The 25,433-nt window shown below is 33.7% G+C and overlaps 1 protein-coding gene and 1 pseudogene across 1 annotated transcript; one reads left to right on the forward strand and one right to left on the reverse strand.

Moving 5' to 3' along the window:
- Nucleotides 1-19,617, reverse strand: part of LOC121391539 — a 46,215-nt pseudogene extending 26,598 nt beyond the window's left edge.
- A 3,508-nt stretch (nt 19,618-23,125) lies between these two features.
- LOC121391537 (arfaptin-2-like) lies at nt 23,126-24,604 on the forward strand. The gene is made up of 3 exons (XM_041523131.1): nt 23,126-23,423; nt 23,668-23,867; nt 24,485-24,604. Exons 1-3 carry the CDS (start codon nt 23,126-23,128, stop codon nt 24,602-24,604), a joined length of 618 nt encoding a protein of 205 aa, XP_041379065.1.
- Nucleotides 24,605-25,433: the final 829 nt, after the last annotated feature.

Raw genomic sequence — 25,433 nt, forward strand, 5'->3', positions numbered from 1 at the left:
TTGTCGAAGTGGGGAACAAGGGAGTGGGGTATTCATCTATATCAAAATGTTTGTCCAACGTTGCGTCAGGAGGATATTGTTGTAACATCAATGTCATCCTAAACTATGATGCCAGTGCTCCATGACCAACTTTAATATGGTAAAGTAAATTAGAATATGTTAATATTATAATATTTCTACATTGATTCCATCCCATAACAGTCGTAAACTTATACATGTGTGTCCTGGATGAAGTACGCTAATGTTGAGGTAATGGAATTGTAATCTGCCGATAATCTGTTTGCAGATAAGCCTTGCCAAAATGGCAGATCCATGTATGGCTTGTTATCGTTCCATGCTAATTACACATGTGACTGCGTGGTACTGAAAAATATAGGGTACTAACTGTACTGGTAAGTTGTCATTGCTATGAGCAGTTAGGTTATATTAGTCGAGATATAAATATGACAAGAAACTAGAGCAAACACTCATAAAGTTCATATATTTACCAAAACTAATTCTTTTGTATTCAATATCTTTGGTACTTAGGACATTGAGAAGGCTGTCCAATTGTGTAATCTTAGTGGGCCATGTGTGTAAAACCCTATCACCTCCCTATATGCGACAAACATACCGTTTTCAGAGAACCAGTTGCTAGAATATGTTGTTAGAATTGAAGTTTGAGGTAAAAAAATAATTAAAAAATGAGACTGAAGTTTCCAAGCTATATAATTAAAATTTATCAAATTTATAAATAAAGTATCTCAAAAATTTGAATCACTTAGGCCTAATCTTTTGGATGTGTCAGTAACTATATAGTGGGAGGAGGTTTCTGATTCAACATATATATATATATATATAGTTGTTGAATGTAAAAGAGCTAAGGTTTTTTTTGCGTATACTGCGGATTGGGGTACCAGGTTTAATTATTTATTATCAATGTTAATTGAAGTATAAGGATAATTCATAACTCATCGTATAAAAGTTTTACCGGGTCAATGATGTAAAATTTCAGGATTTAGAAGGCACGTGACATGTTATTGTAGTCGTACAGGGAAGATTGACTTTAGCCGCTTTAAAGAGAGAATGACCTCGTATCAACCTCTATCTCATTCTCCTTCTACTCCTCAAAACTAAGAGTGAAGTTTGTTCTAATGAACCTCCAAGTTATGTGATACTTTAAGCTCTTCACAAATACAGATGAACGGCCATGATCAATCTTATCCCCTGTTGCTAATGTTATTGCACCCCCAAGTACTGCTGCAACCGCCGCACCGCACCACAGACGGGATTGTATCATTATCAACCTTGTCCAGCACCAGTGTGTGAATAGCATTTTGGAAAAAAGACCAATTCCATTGCGTTGTCCATTTGCCAGAAAAATGTGGAAACTGAGATTGTCTACGAATTCGGTGCGATGGTTTGGATTTGCTTGCTGGAATTATTTTTCTCTGGGTATTTTTTTGATATTTCCATTGTTTTATTTTGGATTCCATTTTTCGTTGATGAGTTTAAAGATATCCATCATATTTGTCCTAATTGTTTGTGTATATTTTTGGAAAAAAGAAACACGATATATGAAATCTTGTACAGTTAACATCTATTGGGGGAGATACCTATATAGACTTCATTACTAGTTGCAGTCATGTCAGTATGGTTTTGTTTTTTTTTAGTTATTAATATATTATTTAAAAGTACTATTAATAACGTTCCTAATTGTTGTCATGTTTATTTTCACTAAAATTTATTGGTTATCCTTGCTCGTTTGGTTACACAAAAATAGATGGTGTGACACTGAGAACGTAAATACCACACTATTCCTATTAGTAATAAACTGATGATCAAGTCGTTATAGTAACATGTAGTTGTTGATTGCTCAAGTTAATACATGAGATATGGTGTATTGTCTCAAGGTAATAACCACATTATATATGTACAACGTAGTGATTTACTATTCCACTTTATTAATTAATATACAAGGTGGGTGTTACTGTCTCCTAATAGGGAAACTATAGTATATGATTTGTATGCACCTTTAACTTGTGGCAACTGTAGTAAATAACAGTGGTGGTGTTATTACTAGAATGATTTTAATAGAAATGGACATATATACCCAAAACAAACCTAAAACTCAAACCCTTATAATAAAAACAATACTAATAACCATGGTCAAAAGCTACTCATTTAATTTAATAAACTTGATACTAAAAACTGTAACTCTTACTGAAATGAAAGCTCACACAAAAATGACCTGTGGAGTGTGGATTAGTACATCTATAAATTTAATACATCTATAAGTTATTAGGAATAGACTCTGTAGTAAGGTATTATCCAGATTTCACTGTAATTGTCTAATTCATCATCAAAGAAAGAATCATCAAGATTTACTGTACTTATATTTTGGATATAGAGAGAGCGAGCAGCAGCAAAGAGAGAGAGAGAGAGAGAGAGAGAGAGAGAGAGATGCGGTCGAGAGCGGTGAGAGAGAGAGAGAGAGAGAGAGAGAGCACAAAAGAATGAATAGATGGTATGAATGACAGTCTATTAATTGTATATTGATATTATATAAATTAATGTAGTTATTGTGGACTCCACATATTATTCCATCGAGATAACATGGTCATGTTAGTCTATCCACAGTAAATACTTTAGCACATATTGCTATTAAAATTAATTGTTTTTTTTGAATTGATTCATGTACAATTTGATTGCGTGCATCCGGCCTTAGCTATTTTTTTGGGGACGAGACTTTGATTCAATAATGATGATGACAAGGGAGAAGGGATTATGTGATGTACTTAAAGTAATAATTATATACCATGCACAGGATGTGACTTGATGATTGACAATGTTATTATAAAATAAAAAGCGGTGTCTGTGTACCCCAGGCACTCCCCTAGATCCGCCCGTGGACAACAATTCATAACTCCTAGTATAAAAAGGAAGTGGGGCGTTTGGAGGCGAGACTTACAGCGGTCACGCACGTTCTTGCCATTGGACCAAGAAAGAATGTCTTTGCATTATCCTCCATCTCACTCTAGCTCTCTGCGTTTATCCTCCATCTCACTCTAGCTCTCTGAGTTATCCTCCATCTCACTCTCCTCCCATGCTCAGATTCAGACTGAATGGCTTCCCAACATTACCTGCAGCTTCACAGATGCAGACCGAACGGCATTATCAACCTTATCTCCTCCTGCTCGATCGCTATCACCACCACGCCACCGCCACCGATTGACTTGTATCGTTATCAACCTTGTCCAACCAATGCTATATCACCAGTTGTGTTGAATAGACAGTTTGGACAGACACCTGTTTCATTGCGTTGTCCCAATTGCCAGAAAAGACGTGGTAACTGAGCTCGTCTATGAATCAGGTACAATGGTTTGGATTGCTGTCGGAATTATTTTTCTCTTGAGTCTTTTTGTGATAATTCCATTATTTTTTTTTTGGATTCCATTTCTCGTTGATGATTTTAAAGATATCACTCACACTTGTCCTAATTGTTGTTATGTTTTTGGAAAAATAACAAACGAATGTGAATCTTTTCAGGTACATTGAGGGAGATATACTATAAGACTTGATTGCTATTGCTGCCATGCTGCTATGTTTTTTTTTTTTGACTTTATCTAACATCTTACAAATCATTAATAATAATTTGCCCTAATTGTTGTCATTTTTATTAACATTTATTCTTCACTGTAACAATTGATATTGGTTGATTGTGGTCATTTTTGGGTTGAACAAAACACATGATGTGATATTAAGAAGTAAAACACGAGACCATTCTTATTAGTAATGATCAAATCCTGTAATGACGTGTAGTTGTAGAGTTATATATAAAGATTCTATGCAATGTCTTATTAGTTGCAATAAACCACATTAGGTTTTCCTGTTTACACCTTATGTGGGACACCTGTACATACATTCAAGGAAGTCTATATCATTGTTTGCACCAAATGTGGAAATGTAGTATTAACTAACATTACAATGACATCAGCTAGAACTATTAAGTTAACAACATTAAACAGCTGCACATAAACTAATAATACTGCACTCATTATTGATTTCATTTACATCAATGATGATGATGATGAACAGGGAATGGTTGGATAAATGAAAATGAAGTTACATTGAATATTGATTGAAGTGTTTTTATAATATGATTTGACTAAAAATTTGACTAAAAGTGAAGTAAAATAAATAATATAGCAATTTATCCATCTATTCTATATTGATTACTGGTCAAGAGAATTTTTTAAATATTAGGTTTCAAATTGAGAAAAAGGAAAGAAGAGCTACAGATAAATTATATTCAACAGTAGTGTTATCTCTCATGTAATACAATCTTTTGGGTGTGTCATTATGAATTGTTAATAATGTTTTACAACTGGTGGTAAACATGTCCTCTGGTGTCTTCTGGTTTTCTTCTTGTTTGTACTTAAACAATTATAAGTTAATGTGTTGAGACATGCTTGGAACATAGTCTGATAAAGAGATTGCATACTGCTAAATCTTTCTTTGAGTTCCTTAATGTGTTAATCTTTCTCTATAGCTTTCTTTTTCTGACAAGGTGGACGTAACTAGGTGGCAATGGCCCCTGTTGTAGTTGTCTATATATTACAACCTCCTGACTCAGATGAGGGATCTAAAGGTTTATTTGTTGAGACTGCCAGTCCTCATTGGCTATAGTGTGTATTAATTATGTAGTTCTGAAGGTATTGGGTTCATGCATTATTATATCCTCCTTATTTACACATTAATTTCATGCATGCCAAGACCAAGTGTGTTTTCCTAAATTACCTAAGATTGTTTGAATAGACTCTGTAGTAAGGTATTATTCTGTAGCAGGGAAAAAAAAAGAAAATAAGTAGCCCAGTGATTTCGATATCATCTGCCAAAACAATCTGAGCCAAAGGGAAAACACTTACACAGTTAGGTTAAGTGTTTTTAAGAACACTCAGAATGCTGGAAAGTGGTGATCTGGTAACAACTGCTCTCATCAGTACTTTGGCATCATTGACTAATACATTGATTTCTGTTTATTATAATTTTGTCTTAAATTATACAGGTTAATTATTCATAGTTGAATTACTAAGTGAAGTTAATTAATTGAATTAAAAATAATTATGTGGGTTGAGCTTAAATTTTTAACCCTGCTTTTCTCATCTCCACTATTGATCAAAAGTCCATCCGAAAAAATAGCCTGGCCCTACAAATATACAATATAAAAAGAGTACTATATATCAATTCATAGTGACAGCCCCTGGACCAGCATCTTATTATGACTAATTAAAAAGAAAATATTAGTTCTAATATTAACATAACAGTCAATTCAAAACACTATATGATGTTTAATTTTTGCTACATACAGCTGGTTAAATTAACCTCTTCTGATCGATTGATATATAGTAATACTAGTCATTGATAGTTGGAACAGTTTGAATGAAAGAAGTTAAGTTTCTTGGGTGTAAGAAATTTCAGATTTAATTAATTTTACTATTTATATAATATTAATTAATAATTCATACTTTTGTATCAATTTTTACCGCTCTGGTAGATAAATTTCAATGATTTAGAGACGAACGTGCACGTGATATATTATAGATTGAGCCTACCCTTGGAATAAGAGATAATGCCACATATTGTCCTCAAATCTCAATCTCCTCTTGCTCCTCAGACACAGGCTGAACTGTATTCTCAATATTATCCTCAGCTCACAGATTCAGACCGAACAGCATTGTCAAACCTTATCCCCCTGCTGCTCGACCCGCCATCATCACCTATCGACTTGTGCCATTATCAACCTAGTTCCAGCCAATGCATATATCAACCAGTGGTGTTCAATAGGGCAGTTTGGAAAAAACACCTGTTCCATTGGCGTTTCCCAATTGCCAGAAGACGTGTAACTGAAGGCTCGTTATGAATCAGGTACAATGGTTTGGATTGCTGTCGGAATTATTTTTCTCTTGAGTCGTTTTTTTATAATTCCATTGATTTTTTTTTTTTGGATTCCATTTCTCGTTGATGATTTACAGATATCAATCACACTTGTCCTAATGTTGGTTATTTTTTTGGAAAATACAAACGATTGTGAATCCTGTCCAGTTACATGAGGGGAGATATACTATAGACTTAATGCTATTGCTGTCATGCTGCTATGGTGTTTTTGTTTTTGATTTCATTAACATTGTTACAATCATTTAAAAAATAATGTCTCCTAAGTGGTTATCTTGATTGTTATTGCAGTCATTTTTGCTATGGTTTTCATTTAATTTAATTTAACATTGTTACAATCATAAACTAATAATGTCTCCTATTGTTATCATGTTTATTAACATTTATTCATCACTGTAATAAGTACAAACTGATTATTTGATCCGTGGTCATTTTGGTTACATAACAAACATGAAGTAATAGTGATAAGTAGTAAACACAACACTGTTCTTGTTAGTAATAAACTTAGTCTAATGATCAAGTCCTGTAGTGACATGATTGCCTAGAGTTATATATGACATTCTGTGTGTGTCTCATTAATTAGTAATAACCACATCCGGACGTCTGTTCCTTCCTCTTTGGAAAATTTACATTATTATTTGCAGCTGTAGTTTTGTGGGCAATTTTAGATTATATTAGCCGTGTGGTGTCATTATACAGTAGCGATTTACGTTTGTACTTCGTTAATTAATCTACCAGGGTAGGCATTGTTGCGCCTTCATAAAGTCTGGTTTTATTGTATGCACCTGTAATTTGTGGGAGTTTGTAGTAAATTAGCAGTGTGGTGCTACTAGAATGATTTTCCAATAGGCAATGAAATGCCTATATCCAAAATAAACCCCTAAAACTCCACCTTTACTATAGAACGGGTTGAGGAAATAGGGGGCACAGACCTAATTTTAAAAGCTTAAATGAAATATTCATATTTATTTATTCATAGCCCACCGTTTTAATTGTAAGGTGTGGTTTGCAAGAATTTTTGCTATGAATATACTCTTAAGTAATAATTATATACCATGCAAAGGATGTGACTTGTAATCGACCTAAAATATTATTATAGAATGGCGTAGCCAGCCCCGAGAGGGAGGGGCTGGCTACGCGAGACTATGTACAAACCCAGGCACTCACCCTAGATTCGCACGGTGGCAACAATTCATAATTCGTCAGTATATCAAAATTTTACCAGTGGTAAGGGACTGGGCGTTTGAGGCGAAAAAACTCCTAGCGGTCACATACGTTACCATCCTTGGAGCAAGAAAGAATGTCTTCGCATTATCCTCCATCTCACTCTAGCTCTCTGCGTTATCCTCCATCTCACTCTCCTCCCAGTGCTCAGATTCACTGACTGAATGGAATTCCAACTTATCCTGTAGCGCTTCACAGATGCAAGACCGAACGACCCTTATCCTCCTCCTGCTCGATCGCTATCACCACGCCACCGATTGATTTTGTATCATTTCAATCTGTCCAAACCAATGCTTTATCACCAGTTTGTGTTCAAATAGGCAGTTTGGACCGACACCTGTTCCATTGCGTTGTCCAATTGCCGACAAAAGACCTTGTTAACTGAGCTGTTCTATGAATCAGGTACAATGGTTTTGATTGGCCTGTGGAATTATTTTTCTCTTGAGTCTTTTTTTTATCATCCCATTGATGTTTTTTTTGGATTCCATTCTCGTTTGATGACTTTTAAAGATATCAATCACACTTGTCCTAATTGTTGTTATATATTTTGGCAAATATGAACGAATATGAATCCTTTCCGTTACATGAGGGAGATATTCTATAGACTTGATTGTTATTGCAGTCATTTTGCTATATTTTTTTTTGTTTTTGATTTCATTTAACTTTCTTATAATCATTAATAATAATGTTCACTAATTGTTTTGCCCATGTTTAATTTTAGAATATACAAAAGGAATTAAATTCATTTATGATTTGATTAGATCAGAGCATTTATAAATTTCTAATTATTATTTGTATTTTTTTGATTTCCATCAGGCAAACTTACCCACTCACTTTTTCTCATTATTGGATTATTCGTTGTACAGTGACACACGCCCTTCTGAATTATTGGGGTTTTCATGTTGCCATGTTTGATGTGGATTGCTGTCCATACTGAAAGATCTCTTCCGTTTATTTCAAAAGTATATACGATCTGATATTGTTGGGTCTCAAGGAACGTACCCATTTGAGTTATATCGTAAATGGGCATAACTTTATGTATGGTGTGTTTTTATTTCGAAGCACACTTTCAACTGGTAAGACAAGAACATCTATATCAATACATGTGTGCTAATCTATTTATGCATTCACCATACCTGGTATCAAAATAATTTCAATGTAATCTATTATTATTGCTATCACAGAAAAAAATAAGTAATATATTACAAATAATATTACATTTCTAAATTCTAAATTCTCATATCATCCATCTACTCAACCACATCCATTACTTCATCCATCCATCTCTTCATCCCATCCGTCCATCCATCTCTTTATCCATCCATTCATTCATCATCTCTTCATCCATCCATCCATTGATCAGTCCATCTCATTATGTAAAGTTGTTCTGGACAAGATCAAACAAGTTCAAACATACAGTCCAAGATGATCAAGTCAAAATAAACCACGTATTAGATGCTAAATGTAGAGTGGTACACGTCACAAAACTGCAAATACATTGATCATTGTGCTATACTGGTCTAAGTTCCCACAGGTCTAAATGTCACACTATTACCAAACATGATCTAGTCTGCCAGATCATGTGACTTGAACAACAAACACATTACTATATATGGCATGGCAGGGCCTCTCGTAAAGAACCAAGCAAGGAGAGTAAAGCTAAAGAAGGTAGGGGTGTGGTTTCTTAGAGAGGATTGGAAAAGCGTGTTTCAACAGTCAAATTTATCGGGTAATAACTTAATAAGAACATTGCTAGCTATAAAATCTAAACTTTAAAAATAACTGCATAAGATCTTTTTATCTAAATAGCATATTACTAAGTCATAAGTTGGTCACCTGGTCATCAATAAAATACATTTCATATGTATGTAAAAAAAGGGAGACATAATATTTTAAAGGTCACATTATATATAATTGATAGAACATACCAGGTACTTATTTTGTTATTTAGTATATTAACAGTTCTAACATATACAGTGTACATGTTTGACAAGAATATTTCAGACATCTTGATGTCCTTGTAATAGATATTAATTATTAATGTAGTTATTATATTATATGTTTGTAAGCCAGTAATTTTGCACCCCTGGCACCCTATCATTATAATTATAGAATAAAAAGCGGTGTCTGTGCACCCTGGCACACCATCATTATAGAATAAATGCGGTGTCTGTGCACTCTGCACCCCAGAATAAAAGTGGCGTCTGTGCATCCCAGGCACTCCTTAGATCCGCCCGTGGACAACAATTCATAACTCGTATTAGTTTAAAAATTTGTCAGTGGTAATTTTAAAAGGAAGTGGGCGTTTGGGGAGAGCGGTCACGTACGTTACCAACCTTCTCGTCCTTGGAGCAAGAAAGAATGTCTTTGCATTATCTCCATCTCACTCTAGCTCTCTGAGTTATCCTCCATCATCAATCTCCTCCCACTGCTCAGATACAACTGAATGGCATTTCTCGACATTTATCCTACAGCTTCACAGATGCAGACCGAACAGCATTATCAACCTTATCCCCCCTGCTCTCGACCCCCACCGCCACCGATTGACTTGTATCGTATCAACCTTGTCCAACCAATGCTATATCACCAGTTGTGTTGAATAGACGTTTGGACAGCCACCTGTTCCATTGCGTTGTCCATTTGCCAGAAGACGTGGTAACTGAGCTTGTCTATGAATCAGGTACAATGGTTTGGATTGCTGTTGAATTATTTTTCTCTTGAGTCTTTTTGTGATAATTCCATAATTTTTTTTTGGATTCCATTTCTCGTTGATGATTTTAAAGATATCAATCACACTTGTCCTAATGTTGTTATGTTTTTTTGGAAATACAAACGAATATGAATCCCTGTCCATTACATTGAGGGAGAATACTATAGACTTGATTGCTTATTGCTGTCATTTTGCTATATTTTTTTGATTTCATTGACATTGTTACAATCATTAATAATAATGTGTCCTAATCGTTGCCATGTTTAATTTTAGAATATACAAAGGAATTCATTTATGATGTATTAGATCAGCATTATAAATTTCTAATTATTATTTGTATTTTTTTAGTTTCCAGGAGATAATTTAAAAATCGATAAGTTGATTTAAACCAAAATATGATAACCTTACATTACATGTAAATCACTGACAGGTAGTATAGATTACAAGGTATTCATACCTAATATACTAACTGATACCTGGTACTTGTGTAGATACTTATAAGAGTTATGAGAAAAGATTATGTTAATTTAATGCCCAATTAGTTAGACACAAGAATTTTCATGGATGCTGGGCCTATGTTATGGACTGTCACTATAGAATTTATACAGGACAGCCCCTACACATCACCTAATAGTTTGTTCTTTGTGAAATGTTGATATAATTTAAACTGCATAATCCAATTATATCAATGTTAATTAATACTATTCAATGTATTTATGAAATCAAGTTACATATGTGTCAAAACAACCAATCTATTATTTTTAACAATGGCAAAAAATTACTACAATTAATATTAGTTAGCAAGGTTGTATTGTTATAAAAATCATCCTATAGACAATTGATAGGTTTGAGAACTCCTATGTTACATATGTTATTTAAAACTAAAAACTTTAAAGAATCAACTATTGATAGAGAGAGAGAGAGCACCAAAAATGAATAGATTGAGGTATAATGAGATCTACTGTCTATTAATTGCATATTATAATATAGTTATTGAGGACTAGAGTTAATTCAATAATATTATGTTATAATATTCAACTGGGATTATATGTTCATGTTAGTTTATCCACGATAAGTACCTCATCACATATCACTGGTAAAAATAAAATTGGTTACTGTTTTAATTGATTCGTAGACAATTTGATTACATAATTCCCAAAATACTTTAATGTTTATTATATATCAATTCTAGTGGACAGCCCCTCACTCCTCCCATTTTATTATATTTAAAAAGAATATTAGTTTTAACATTACATAAACAGTCAATCCTGTGTTAAAAATTAGTATATATGATATTTATTTTGGCATCAAATAATTTGCTTAGACAATTTGTATAAACTATATATTCAATAAGTAAATATATTAGTACTATATAGGTTACTACTTGTATACAACAAACCGTTTACATGTATTGTACAGTAGCAACTACAAAATCATGGTTGAGTAGTATTGTTGTTTTGTTCGCATTTCTGCATTTTTTTGCATGAAGTATTAATGTTTTGTACATTTACTTTTTTTAAAACAAATTTTTTAGCTGTACTCCTGCTTTCAATGTATGGCATCTCTATCACCATCACCATCTATCTCTAACACAACCTTTTATCATTGATATTATCACCATCAACACTAACGTCATCCACCATCACCAATGCCACACCTCACAGATATTATTATCTCTTGCCTCTATTACTACCATCTATGACATCAATTTCATCAGATGAACTATCTTCACAGTGGAATATTTTGTTATCTTAGTACTAAGTGTAAACATAGTCATCATAATATTATTTGTAGATTCTCCTTCATTTAATAGACTCCCTCCAGTTGTTATAGCAGATTGTAGTTCCCTTTCCTTAATAAACTACTTATTATGTATAGCTAATAATAATAATTAAAAGTGGAAATGTAGTATTAACTGACATGCACATTGACCGCAAGTTAGAAGCTGTTAAAATTAAGTGACATTTCTGTTAAATAACTGCACATATTATTTTCATGTACAAGGATGATGATGGATGAACAAGGAATTGGATGAATGATGATAGAAATACAACTAGTTACATACTTGACATCAATGCTGGTAGATAGAAAATAATATTAATGTAATTGATATGATTTGACTAAAACTGAGGTAAAATAATAAATAATAAATAATATGGCAATTTATCCATCTGTTCTATACTGATTATTGGTCAAGAGAGTATTCTAAATATTAGGCTTCAATTGAGAAAAGGAAACAGGATATATTCAACATGAGTGTTATCTCTATAGGTACATGTAATACAATCTTGGGTGTGTCAGTATGAATAGTAAATAAATGGTAAAGTGTTGGTAAACCTCTTCTCTGGTGTCTTCTGGTTTCTTGCTTGCATATAACTTATTGTTGTCATTGTAGTAAATAACACAATCTCTTCAGTTGAAAACAACAGGTCAAAACCCAGTGCCCTTGTCGGACATGATCAATGGAGTCACAGATCTGAACAAGATTACTCTCGTACATGCTGAGAATCATCTTGCCTCATGGGCAGTCTCTTACATTCTGGTGGACTATCTTGTGAAAACAAAAATGGATCAAACAGTTGCAATCATTCCTCCAACAACACTCAAACAACTTGTTGTCATGGTTAAACCAGCAAAATATTTATTTCTTGATATCTGATTTAAGGGCTAGCAGGCTTGCTCAACACCAATGCCACAAATAAATATAGAAACTGTTTTAATAATAATAGGGATTCTCTTCTTCAGAAAATACTCTCTCACAAGGTATCACTTCAGTTTTAGGGATCGACAGAAATTATGTTATTCGTCCATCAGCCAAAATTATCCACTCAATTTTTTATTTTTTTGGATTATTTTTCGTTGTACAGTGACAACGGCTTCTAAATTATTGGGGTTTTCATGTTGCCATGTTTGGGGATGTGGATGCTGTATACTGAAGATCCTCGGCCTTATTTCAAAAGTATATACTATCTGATATTGTTGGGGGGTCGCAAGGAAAGTACCCATTTGAGTTATATGTTAAATGGGGTTTAACTTTATGTATGGGTGTGGGTTTTATATTTCGAATCAAATCTTCAACTGGTAAGACAAGACATCTATATCAATACAATGTATTGCTAATCTATTTATGCCATTCACCAAAACCTGGTACAAATAATTTCAATGTAATCTATTATTGTTGCTATGCAGAGAAACAATAAATTAATATATTGCAAATATTATTACATTCCTAAATTCTCGTATCATCCATCTACTCAAACCACATTAATTCTTTCATCCATCTCTTCATCCATCCGTCCATCCATCCTTATCCTCCCATCCGTCCATCCATCTCTTTATCCATCCATCCCATTCATCCATCTCTTCATCATCCATCCAATGATCAGTCCATCTCATTATGTAAGTTGTTCTGGACAAGATCAAACAAATTCAAACATACAGCCAAGATGATCAAGTCAAAATAAACCACGTATTAGATGGCTCAAATATAGAGTGGTACACGTCACAAAACTGCAAATACAATTTTGATCATTTGTGCTATTACTGGTCTAAGTCCCAACAGGTCTAAATGTCACACATTACCACATGATCTAGTCTGCAGAATCATGTGACTTGAACAACAAACCACAATACTATATATGGCATTGCAGGGCCTCTCGTAAGAACCCAAGCAAGGAGAGTAAAGCTACGAAAGAAGGAGGGGTGTGGTTTCTTAGAGAGGATTGGAAAGCTGTGTTTAACAGTCAAATTTATCGGGTAATAACTTACTACGATACATTGCTAGCTATAAAATCTAAACTTTAAAAAAATAACTGCATAGATCTTTTTATCTAAATATCATATTACTAAGTCATAAGTTGGTTACCTGGTTAATCAATAAACATACATTTCATATGAAAATGTACAAACATAAGAGAAGTAATATTTTAAAGCTCACATTATATATAATTGATAGAAACATACCAGGTATTTATTGTTGTTATTTAGTATATTAACCGTTCATAACATATAGACAGTGTACAGTGTGACAGAAATATTTCAGACATCTGTGTAACTTCATGTCATCTTGTAATAGATATAATTAATAATGTAGTTATTAATATTATATGGTTTGTAAGCCAGTAATTTTGTTAAAGAGCATGTAATTGAGATAGTAAAAATAAAGAAGTCTTACACCTTAACTGTATTTAGTGAGTGTGGATAGAGAAATAAACCACCTTTTAAAAGTGCTGCTCTTAGGGATGGAAGAATGAAAAGATAGTTATAATTGAACTAAATGATAGAATAAAGGATGTATATACAGTGAGCAAGAGAATGTGAAAAAGGACACCAACATAGAACATATTGACCATCTTCCCCACTAGATGGTGGAGGAGTAAAACTAGGTTGCAGAGAAGAAGGGATTATGTAATGTATGGGAAAAAAATTGTATGTATAGTTTGAATTGAGAAGAAGGAGTTTTGGACCCCCACCATTTAGACAAGCTTCATGTTGTTATATTATTGTGTGTGTTTCATGTAACGTCCTAAACTGTAACAAGTTCCTCATAAAAAGCACAAATTGATAAACAACAATACTGATGTAACAAACAATTGTCTAAAAAAAAAAAATAACACAAAAAAATTGTTTACCACACTTAAAAACACAACTTTCAATTTCACAAATGACTATTACATAAATACTAGTAGGAAACACCAAAAAAATGATAAAAACCTTATGTTTTAACACGCAACAATTGGAAAGAAACCCACACAACATACAAACAGAACACACATATTTATAAAAACACACTACAAGCTAGAGCAATGTCTAGTTTTCATAGCAATCAGAGACAGAACATACATACATAAAGTTATTAGAAATCTGTTTGCTGATTGGTACATAGTAATAATAGTAATAATAATATTACTAATGTTCTTTATATATGTTGGACATGTTTCAATTCCATCCACTGTTTTCACTGTAATCATCACCGACCATTCTTTCAAAGAATCATTTAATGCTACGGGAATGAGGACGATCATCAGCATTCTTAAGAAAATAGAGAGAAAGATTAAACGATGCAATTATAACTTGAGTACCTACTCCTGCCAACATCTTCTCATGAGATCATATTTACTTCTGCAGGCAAGATCTAGGGTGTGTATCTATATTCCTCGTAATACTATGTCCTAAATTGTACAGATTGTAATAAATTTTACAATAACACATTAATAATAATAATATATAATAATAATAAAGGATACACACATACTATTAGTTAAACTATATCAATTTTGTTTCAATAGTTCTTACTTCGTCTAGAACTTGAGGATATAGTAAATGCAGGACTAGTGTTTTTTGTTTTTCTTTCGCCACTCCATAATTCCCACATTAAAATACCTAAAAATAGTATCAACTTACATCATTATGACATCATCTGCTTGCTAATCCACCATCAATGATTTCATTAACCATATTCCATCTGTCCATTCATTTTTTTAAAATCACTTACCCAATGACCAAACATCCTGATTTTACTACTAAATCTGCTAGTAATCACTTCAGGGGCTGCCCACTTTATCGGAAACTTTGTTTCCTTCTGATGCGGGTGTATTCATCATCAGTCACAAAATCTAGCCAGACCAAAATCAACCAACTTAACAACATTTCTTTCTCCAACAAGACAATTTCTAGCAGCCGATTTAACAAAACACCAAAATTACTTCTAATATTTCTATTAGTACCTTACTACCTATGAATAAGATATATTACATATTAATATAATATCACCATGGTACAAGTATAATAAAAGTCATCCTACGAACAAAGCTTTCATCAATACCTATGTTTTAATTACTACAGAATGTAACAAATTAAGATATAATTTATATAGTAATTATTGTATCACCATGGTTCACGTCACCTGGAAAACCACGACCAAATCTCCTCTATGAATAAGCCAGTAGCTTCAAGGGAATTTCATAGCAGAACTATCTTTGAATAGCCATATCAAGAATAATTTCAGTTTTCTCTACAAATGTTTTGTTATTACGTAGATATTGTAGGAACAGCCTATGGGAGAAGAAAAGAAAAGGAAAAAAACTCAACTAGATACTACTGACAGACTGAAAATGAACAAAGAGTCAAAGCAACACATGGATAGAATAGTAGACACTGCTACAATAAATTTAAGATAATCATGTTATAGATAACATGGAAGAAAGACAATGTCAATTGACAACATTGTGATGGGTCACTAGTAAAATAGGATCAATTGTAATTCGATCATATTGTCAATGATAACTTTCAACCTACAGTCACTTCCTCTCACTTTGAATCACACACACACACCACACACACACTCACACACTCAACATACACACACACACCACACACACCACAACATGAATATACACTTCAAACACTCAACCATTCACCATTAATTTCAGTGATAATAAACACAGGTCTTGACGTATCACAAACTCCATACAACTGATAAATTGTCATGTTGGAATTTTCTATTAAATGAGTGGGTGTATATGATGGGTGTGGCCAATACAACATTGTAATTGACTCACTGCATTACTTTAGCTTCCTCATAAAGTCGTCTTCATTCATGGCCTCCTTCTTTCATCATTTTAATAGCCACATCAACTTGATTACGCCATTTACCAGCCACAACTCTCTCTGAAATGGACAAACAGTTGTCATAATGGATCAACATTCGTTACCGAATGGATGCATGAATGAAAAGAAAGGATCAACATTCGTTACAGAATGGATGCATGAATGAAAGAAAGGCATCAAGATTGTTACAAATGGATGAATGAGTCAATAAATATGAATGGACAGCTGAATATGAAAACAAAATGACTTGTAATTTACTCCAAATTGTCCACTTCCAGTTCCTTTCCTAACGTCAACTCTGACTTATCAATTTCCCATTTGGAATCTACAACAATAACAAAAAAAATAACAAAGTCATTGGCAGGCTGTTCTCGTGTTTTACTGTTTACATATAATGTTTGTTTTCACTATTACCGTCTTGTTATTTTACTACATATATATAATATCATGACTCAGCCCATCTCAATTTTCAATAACAGGACTATCCACTAGTATCTTGTTAATATAGGATCATAGTAGAACTAATAGTGCATGAAATAGAGCTGTTGCATATTAAGTACAGTATCATATTATGTAGAAGGAAAATGGTGGTTGAAGGGTTAAAATTTAATACACTCTAAATACTATAATAGTAGTCATGGCAACAAGTATTGGCAGATCGGTCCAAATTCACTAATCATTAATTTAAAAAGTTTGCTAATTTTCTAATTATGTGTTTTAGTGTAGAGCTAAAATTTACATTACAAGACAAAAAGCCATTGATTAAAGTAACCACAATAGTAACAGCTGCCCACACTAAATGCACCTGTAATACACTGATGTAAATATAGTGGAGAAGAAGAAAACCACATAAAATGTAGTGTATGTTCAATGTCTGATATCATATTATACTTCTGTAATATGACACAGTCATGCTCCAAAGTGAATGCCTTATAATATATAAAAGTAATTAAAATTCTATAAATACTCTAAAATTCCTTGTATAGACATTGCTATTGTGTGCCTGACAACTCTTTATTTGATTTGATTATAAGGGCTGTCTCTCAAATCATAGTAACTCACTATATAACATAATATCCCTATAATTACTTACCGAATGCTGATGAAAGTACAGGTTGATTAGGAACAAGTTGTTTAGGAGGACGTCGTAATCTTGTAACGAGACCTAGTAGATAAAGGGGTGTCTCAAAAGGTTAAAATTGAGGTATAACTAGGAGAAGGTAAATAGTTAAAATTAGGACATATACCTCCTCCATTTAGTTTGTGATATTCAATAAGTTCTGAGATAGTAGCAATCGATGTTTCTCAGATATGTAATACTTTTTATCAATGTCTTCCTTGACATGATAGTGTCTGACTTGACCCTCATGACTAGACAGAGAGAGAGAGACCGAGACCGAGACAGACAGAGACAGACAGACGACAAAGAGAGAGACAGACAGACAGACAGACAGAGAAAGACAGAGAGAGAGAGAGAGAGAGAGGAGAGAGAGAGATCATATTACCCATACATTATTTAGTACATACCATATTGATAAAGTATACATATTTTCTCTACTAGAATTTCTAACTACAAAAGCACCTTCTTTACCCTATGACATTATAAAAACATATTTAAACATGTTGCTATGGTGACTAACCTCTTGTTTTAAATGTTCTCAGCTCTTGCTCGAGACAGTGCTGGAAAGAACCACCTACAGAATTAATGGACAGATAGACAATGGATGAATGAATGTGTCAAATGGATGAATGAAAGTGTCAAATGATGAATAAAAACAGCTGCTATGGACAAAACACAGTACATGTATAATCCACTTACTCTTCACTTTCAAGACCTAATTTCTTAACATAATTACTAGGGACAAACCTTCTTGTCTAAAGGAAGATAATTTAAGAGGTGATATGGTTAGTACACTAAATCAACACAAACTATAATTACATTTCCCTATCTCTTAACCACATACATTTCATTAAAGTACAAATTTAAACTAATTGTCTGTAACAAATATAGTTTGTACATGTGATACTATGCATGGACATGACTTTGAGTAGCCATTAAAATGAGGTGACCCCTGTAATTTATAGTAACCATTAAAATGAGTGACCCTGTAATTAAGACATTTATGTTGCATTCATTGGTGATTGAAGTGTACATGCATTCTTTTGTAGAGGGTCATCATTTGACGTCCTCAAAGTAGAGTCTATTCTCCACACTGTACTTGTACAAGTTGAGTTAATTATAACATATAATAGTGAGGAAATCTGTAATATATTGAACACATTGGTTGAGATATCTCACAAAATTCTAAAATCATTCATCATCTCTTAAGGAACTATTTACTACAATCACTAACATTGCTATAATTATCTCTCTTCTAAATCATACTATTGAAACAATATCATTGATATTTCAGGAATCTTGTACATTTTGCTAGAGAAAACAACACACACACACACATCCTTACTAACTACCATATCAACTACACACAGTACAATCCAAAGTACATAATAGTCTATAGTAATTCAAATACCAAGTCCATATTCCTCATATTGTACTATTTAAGGACTATATCATCATGTAGTCTATGTGGCTACTCAATCACTCAATCAATAAAGGCTACTACTTATGGTTATTTTACCCATTATCATTTCTTGCTCTCCACCAGTGATCTCTACTATCATCAAAAATGACGACCTTTTGACCTTTACAGAGTGGTAAATCTCCCTTCTCAATGCCTGGATAATCATACATGGCAATCACTTCAAATTCTTGTCTTGGCGGAGGCGGGTTGAGGTTTAGATTTCTAAAAAATAGTAATACAAATGATGTAATAACATCAAGAACTATAAATAACTCACAGGGACTGGAGGTGGAGGTTGAGAGTCGCCTATTCCAGGAGGATTGTGATGTTGATAGGAGGAGACATGATGACCACCTCTTTGATGGTGGTGAGTTGATACAGCCATATGTGTTGAAGGGTGGTGGTTGCTGTTGCTGACTACCAGGATAGTGCTGACTATGAGGTTGCCCCCCCTCCATAACCAGGTCCTCCTGCTGTTCCACCCCCATACCCAGGTCCAACACCCCCATAGCCAGGCCCCATACCCAGGTCCATAGCCAGGCCCGTACCCAGGTCCATAACCAGGTGCTCCACCACTAATTGAAAATCCTAAATGGCCGCCATTAGTATCTTGAGGAGTAGGTGGGAGGGGTTTACGTTGATTAGGACCACCCCTCTAGTCGGACTGATGCTTGAGGGGACAGCTGCTCCACTCACTGGTGATGCATTAAAGTGAGGGTCATCTTTGATGAAAGCTGGTGTACACCCGTAAGAGTGTTTGCTACGATGATCACAACAACTCCATTTACCATAGTAAAGAGACCAGGATGAAAATATTCTTGTAATTTGCCATTAGTTCTACAATCTAATAACAAAAATAATAAAGTCAAATTTAATGAACTACAATTACTTAATTTATCTATTCATTCATCCATCTGTCCATGTACCTAACCTATACATCATTCCATCCTTTTATGCATCTATCAAACTAACATTGTCTTATTAGTTCTATCCATTCCTCTCGTTCATTATCATCACTTGCAATCACGTATAGAGTTAACTCTCCATGGACTACTTGAAACGATGGCTTATCAAAAGCTGTGTCTGCTACCTTCTCTACAACTTTGACATTAATCAAATCAACATGGCCTTTCAAACCACCTCGTTTCTGTGTATGAGAGAGAGAGAGAGAGAGAGAGAGAGAGAGAGAAGAGAGAGAGAGAGAGAGAGAGAGAGAGAGGGAGGGAGAGAGATTTGTTACATAAAATCGTTTTATTTATGTTTTTTAAATTACATCACAATGAAGGAAGACTGAATAAAAATGTCGGTTACAAAAATAACAAGGAAACAATACTGATAACATATACACAGAACAACAGTTTTGAAAGTTTTGGAAGTCCAATTATAACCAAAACATAAAAAGGATAAAACCAATATATATAATATAAATTAATATCACATACAAACATGTATTGATATACTGAACACATTTGGATGTGCTTGTACATTACCGCACATAAAATTTTCACACATTAGAACAGAATATGTAGACACCAGTCAATTTGGTCCTGGTAATATCACCTGATAAACATGTGGTACAACAAAGTGCTAGCTAGGTGTAAGTAAAATGAAAGGATAGCAAGATGATATTCTAATTCCTTTATTGAGATCAAGTGTTCTTGTCAACACCTACAGTTATACATTATGAGAATATAGGACACCTCATCAGTACAAAATCTTATTGTGAGACACAACTACATGTATATAGTAAATACACACATAGTCCTGTTATTAAAAGAAGTGTTCTCCTTGTAGAAAAAATATGGAAACTCTTTAGTGAGTGAATAACAAAAGCTAGTAATAACTGAACTGCATTCTTTTGTTAAAACAAGAACCATTTAAAAGTATAAATTGCTGGCACAGAACATAGAAATGCAGCTGAACATGTACACAAATGATGTAATGTTTTCATGTAAAAAAAGTGTTTTCATGTTAAACTCATGTATATAATGTGTAAACTTGTAAATGTATACATGTGCTCCATGTAATACTAACTTGTTAAGCTGGTATGATTGGCAAGGAGCTTTACAAAGTACAGCATTTCTATCTGCCCCACACTACAATAATGACATAGCTATTGTACAGAGAGAGTTATTCTAATGAAGATAAATTTGGAGTAAACCTAAAGTCACTCCTACACATAAGAATGTCCCTTAAAAGGAAAGAACATGGAAGCAGTGAGTAACAGCTTAGCAAAGCACTTCAAATTGTATTTCCATAAATATTAAAAAAGGTTAATAATAGTAGGGAATTAAAAAGAACAAATAGAGAGAGAGGACACACATGGACTTGCTTACTCTAATAGAGTAATAGCTACTAAATATATTTATAGAACTATGATTATAATCAATGTAATGTGATACACACAATCTGTTGACATACTATGTAACTCAATGACAAACAGATATTTAATAGTACTAGCCCCTACACATAAAAATGAACATATATATATTGATAAACAAACTGATATAAAACATTTCATGTGCACTGTATAGACAATGACAATGCGTACACACATATGTGTTTTTATTGATAGCACCCTACTAACATTACTTTGTAACAACATAAGATTACTTTATACTAACATCTGTTGTTAGTTAATAAAGAATTGACATCTGTTTAATGCTTACTTACCAAACCTTTAAATAATCTATCATTACATCCATTACAAAGTCTATTTGACCCTCCATCTATCCATCCATTCATTCATTTGTTTACTTGCGACATACTTACTCACAACATATTCATAAAATGCATACAGAGAGTCCAGTAAGGATAACTGTTAATTATCGTGTACATACACACATTAAATTATGAACACAATGCTTATTTTTATAAAAAAATGAGACATATATACTGAACATGTATGTCTTGACATGACATGTATGTACGTATGAATAAAATGATGACTAGACAAAAATAACATCCTTTTCTCTTCCTACTTTCTGTTAAATCTACATCAACTTGTTAGAGTTCTTTGAAGTAAGCTCTAGAGATTTACATGTAGAAATCAATACTCGTGATGGCTACCATTAATAAAACTTAGACTAGCATCACGACCTGCAATAGTTACTTAAGTACAAAGGTTCACTAGCTTACTAGTGGTAGTTACCTTAGTCACTGTGGTGAGTTTTCCTAGTTTAGAGTTTACCACAGTGACCTATGATAGCTACTATTAGTAAGCTCTAGACTAGTAAACATCAGTACTTACCACAGTGACCTAAGCCAGCTACCATTAGCAAGCTCAGTACTTAGCATTAGTACTTAACCACAGTGATATAGGATTAGTAAGCTGTAGACTAGTGAACATCAGTACTTACCACAATGATATAGGATAGCTACCATTAGTAAGCTCTAGACTAGTGAACATCAGTACTTCTAACAGTGATTTAAATATGCATAATGATATGAGTGAACACACATGCATGTTGTGGTGCTTAATTCATTGAAAATGTCATAAATTTCACTTCATCATTAACCATAACATGTCAATCATAAACTATATCATACACAAACTGTTATATATAGATAACACTACAACACTTACATCCAAACTTCCATCATAATAACACAATTTGTTAGGGGTCAGTACAAACACTCTCTTCTTGAAATTAATTGCTCCTATAGCTGATTTGCCCTGTGATCTCTTTACCATGCACCCTACTTTCAGCTCAACCTCTCCGGTAGTACCTGGTTGTTGCCGGGCATAGCTTAGCGTCAGTTGTGTCGAGTTCTGATCCAAAAAACTATCAATTCAAGTAGTTTAAGGTCACGTAGTTTACACAGAACACAAGACCTTATACAGATCTACTTGATAGTTGAGTCTTTGTTCTCTTTCTCTTGGAACTTGAAAGAAAGGGCTTCAGTCGCTGGAGAAAAGCTTTTTGCTAGTCATTGACCACCATACTTGGATATACGGATGTCTTCCTCAAAACATTAATACCGTAAATAACCTAATAATTAGAAATAATTGTTTTCCTAAATTTTCGTGTGACGTTCACGTGATGAATTAGCACACCCACTAACAATGGACACTGAAGTGGAAGCTAAGCACCCACCTCAACTGCAAATCGATGAGGACGACACTCTTCATAACGTAGACCTCACTTCTCTAGGCCAGCAACCAGTACTAAGTTTCCACAGCCCTGGAGAAGATGATGAAGAAACAAAGCCAACCACATCTGCAACATGCTCTGCTGAAGCTTCCTCAATTGAGGAGCATCCCCCAAACCAGCCAGAAGGAACAGAGCTTCATAAAAGACAAACACGTTCTTTTTCTGAGACCACACATTCATTTAAAGATTGGAGCGTCCAACACCTCCAAGGTGACACGCCAGGTCATATCAGAGCGTTTTGGACGGAGTTTAAAAACTGTTGATCCTGAACTTGAAGCTCGGCTCAACACTGTTCGAGAAACACAAAACAAATTTAACCACCTAGTATCATTAATGGGCCATTTGCAAATGCATTTTAAAAATGTTGTGGAGTCTCAGCGCTCCTTGGCAGAACATTTTGCATTTTAAGCATACGTTGCCCCAGAACTCCACACAGAATTTGATTGCAATTCAGAATCTCAGAAAAAAATTGCCAAAAATGGAGAGACCCTTCTCTCATCAATGAAGTTCTTTGTGTCCAATGTACACACTCTTTCAGCAAAAGCTATGGAAGACACACTTATAACTGCTAAAGCATATGAGACTACTCGTGTACTGTACGATGCATATAGGAGTGACTTAGAAGCTGTCCAGAAAGCAGCCAATACCTCACAGGTTTGTGTACAAAGAATAAGACAGTATGATACAATGAATGATGTCTGATACAATTTACATTACTTAGACATAACAATTTAATTAGAATGTATTTTTAATTGTCTGCCAAATGCCAACATTGTTTTACATATTTCACAGTCACTCATGCAACTTGACTATAACATTTATTATTGTAGTTGTTATGTTAGCATATGAAAGTAATAGTAAGTTCAAAGGTAATAAAGGAAAGGGATGAATGATACCATAGTATAGTTGTTATTGTTAATATTGGTTTTTAGTAGGGGACTTTATAGTTTCTAATTGCATTAGTATGTGGTTATTGATTGAATATATCTATTTAATGGACAGATTATTGGATTTGGGTCCAGGAATAAGTATGTAATCTAAGTACATTAAGTAATTTGTGTCCTTAGATTTAGATCTGGGAATGAGTACAATGGTATAGGTTTGTGTCCTTAGATTTAGATCTGGGAATGAGTACAATTGTATTAGTCTGTGTCCTTAGATTTAAGTCCTGGCTGGGTCAATCATAATACTATATAGTTTGAATGAATTTATATGTAATATGAGGATGTATGTAACTAGTGACAATGTTGTCTTGTTCCTCTTATCTCCAGGCTGCAGCAGCTCGTGTTCCAGCTGTAAGAGCTGAATTTGAAAAACACAAGAAACGTTATGAACAATTACGTTTTGACTTGGACATCAAAATGAAATTACTTGATGAAAATAGGGTATGATATAAATACCTACCTTGTTTCAGTTACTCCTCTCCTCTCTCTCTCTCTCTCTCTCTCTCTCTCTCTCTCCCCCTCCTCATAGGTCAAAGTGATGCAGAGACAGTTGATTCTACTCAATGAAGCATTCGCTGCCTACTTCTCTGGTAACCATGCTGCTATGGAAGACTTGATTGGAAAGTTCAAAGCCAAAATTGAGGAGAATGGACCCAGTAATGAACCCCCATCCTGGCTAGAGGAACTACCAGCTGAGCCCAGTAGGGAGCCCATTAGAATGACAATACTTAGTTCAATTACATCCAGTCACTCACCCACTCTCAACAATTTACTCTTTTGTATGCACACTTTAACAATAGGTAGTTAAACATAACCTGCTTTATTTTAAGTATTACATATTTTCAATGCTGTTAAAAAATTATTTCTGCTTTCATTGTCGCTCTTTTGAATGGCATTACAAAAGAATAATTGTATAATATATTGTTGTTACTGTATCTTAAATCCCAAACTGTTTTGTCATTCAACAATAAACTTTGGGGATTATTTGATTTTCTATTAATAATATTGTATTGGTATTAAATCATTATGATCTACAGTTAAGTTATTTGTAAATCTCAAACTGTTTCATCATTCAAAACAATAAAGTTTGGAGATTATTTTTCATTTCTATTAATAATAACACAACACTATTAAATCATTATGAAGTTAAGCTATTTAAAAATCACTTCTATTTATATTAAATATGTACTATAATTAGAGCTATAATTGTGTGATGATAAGTCTAATAGCCGATTAAAGTTTTGCAGCTGTTGTAGTTTTAATGTGGTCATGTGAC

Source organism: Gigantopelta aegis, unplaced genomic scaffold (assembly GCF_016097555.1).
Source record: "Gigantopelta aegis isolate Gae_Host unplaced genomic scaffold, Gae_host_genome ctg2600_pilon_pilon, whole genome shotgun sequence".
Lineage (NCBI taxonomy): Eukaryota > Metazoa > Mollusca > Gastropoda > Neomphalida > Peltospiridae > Gigantopelta > Gigantopelta aegis.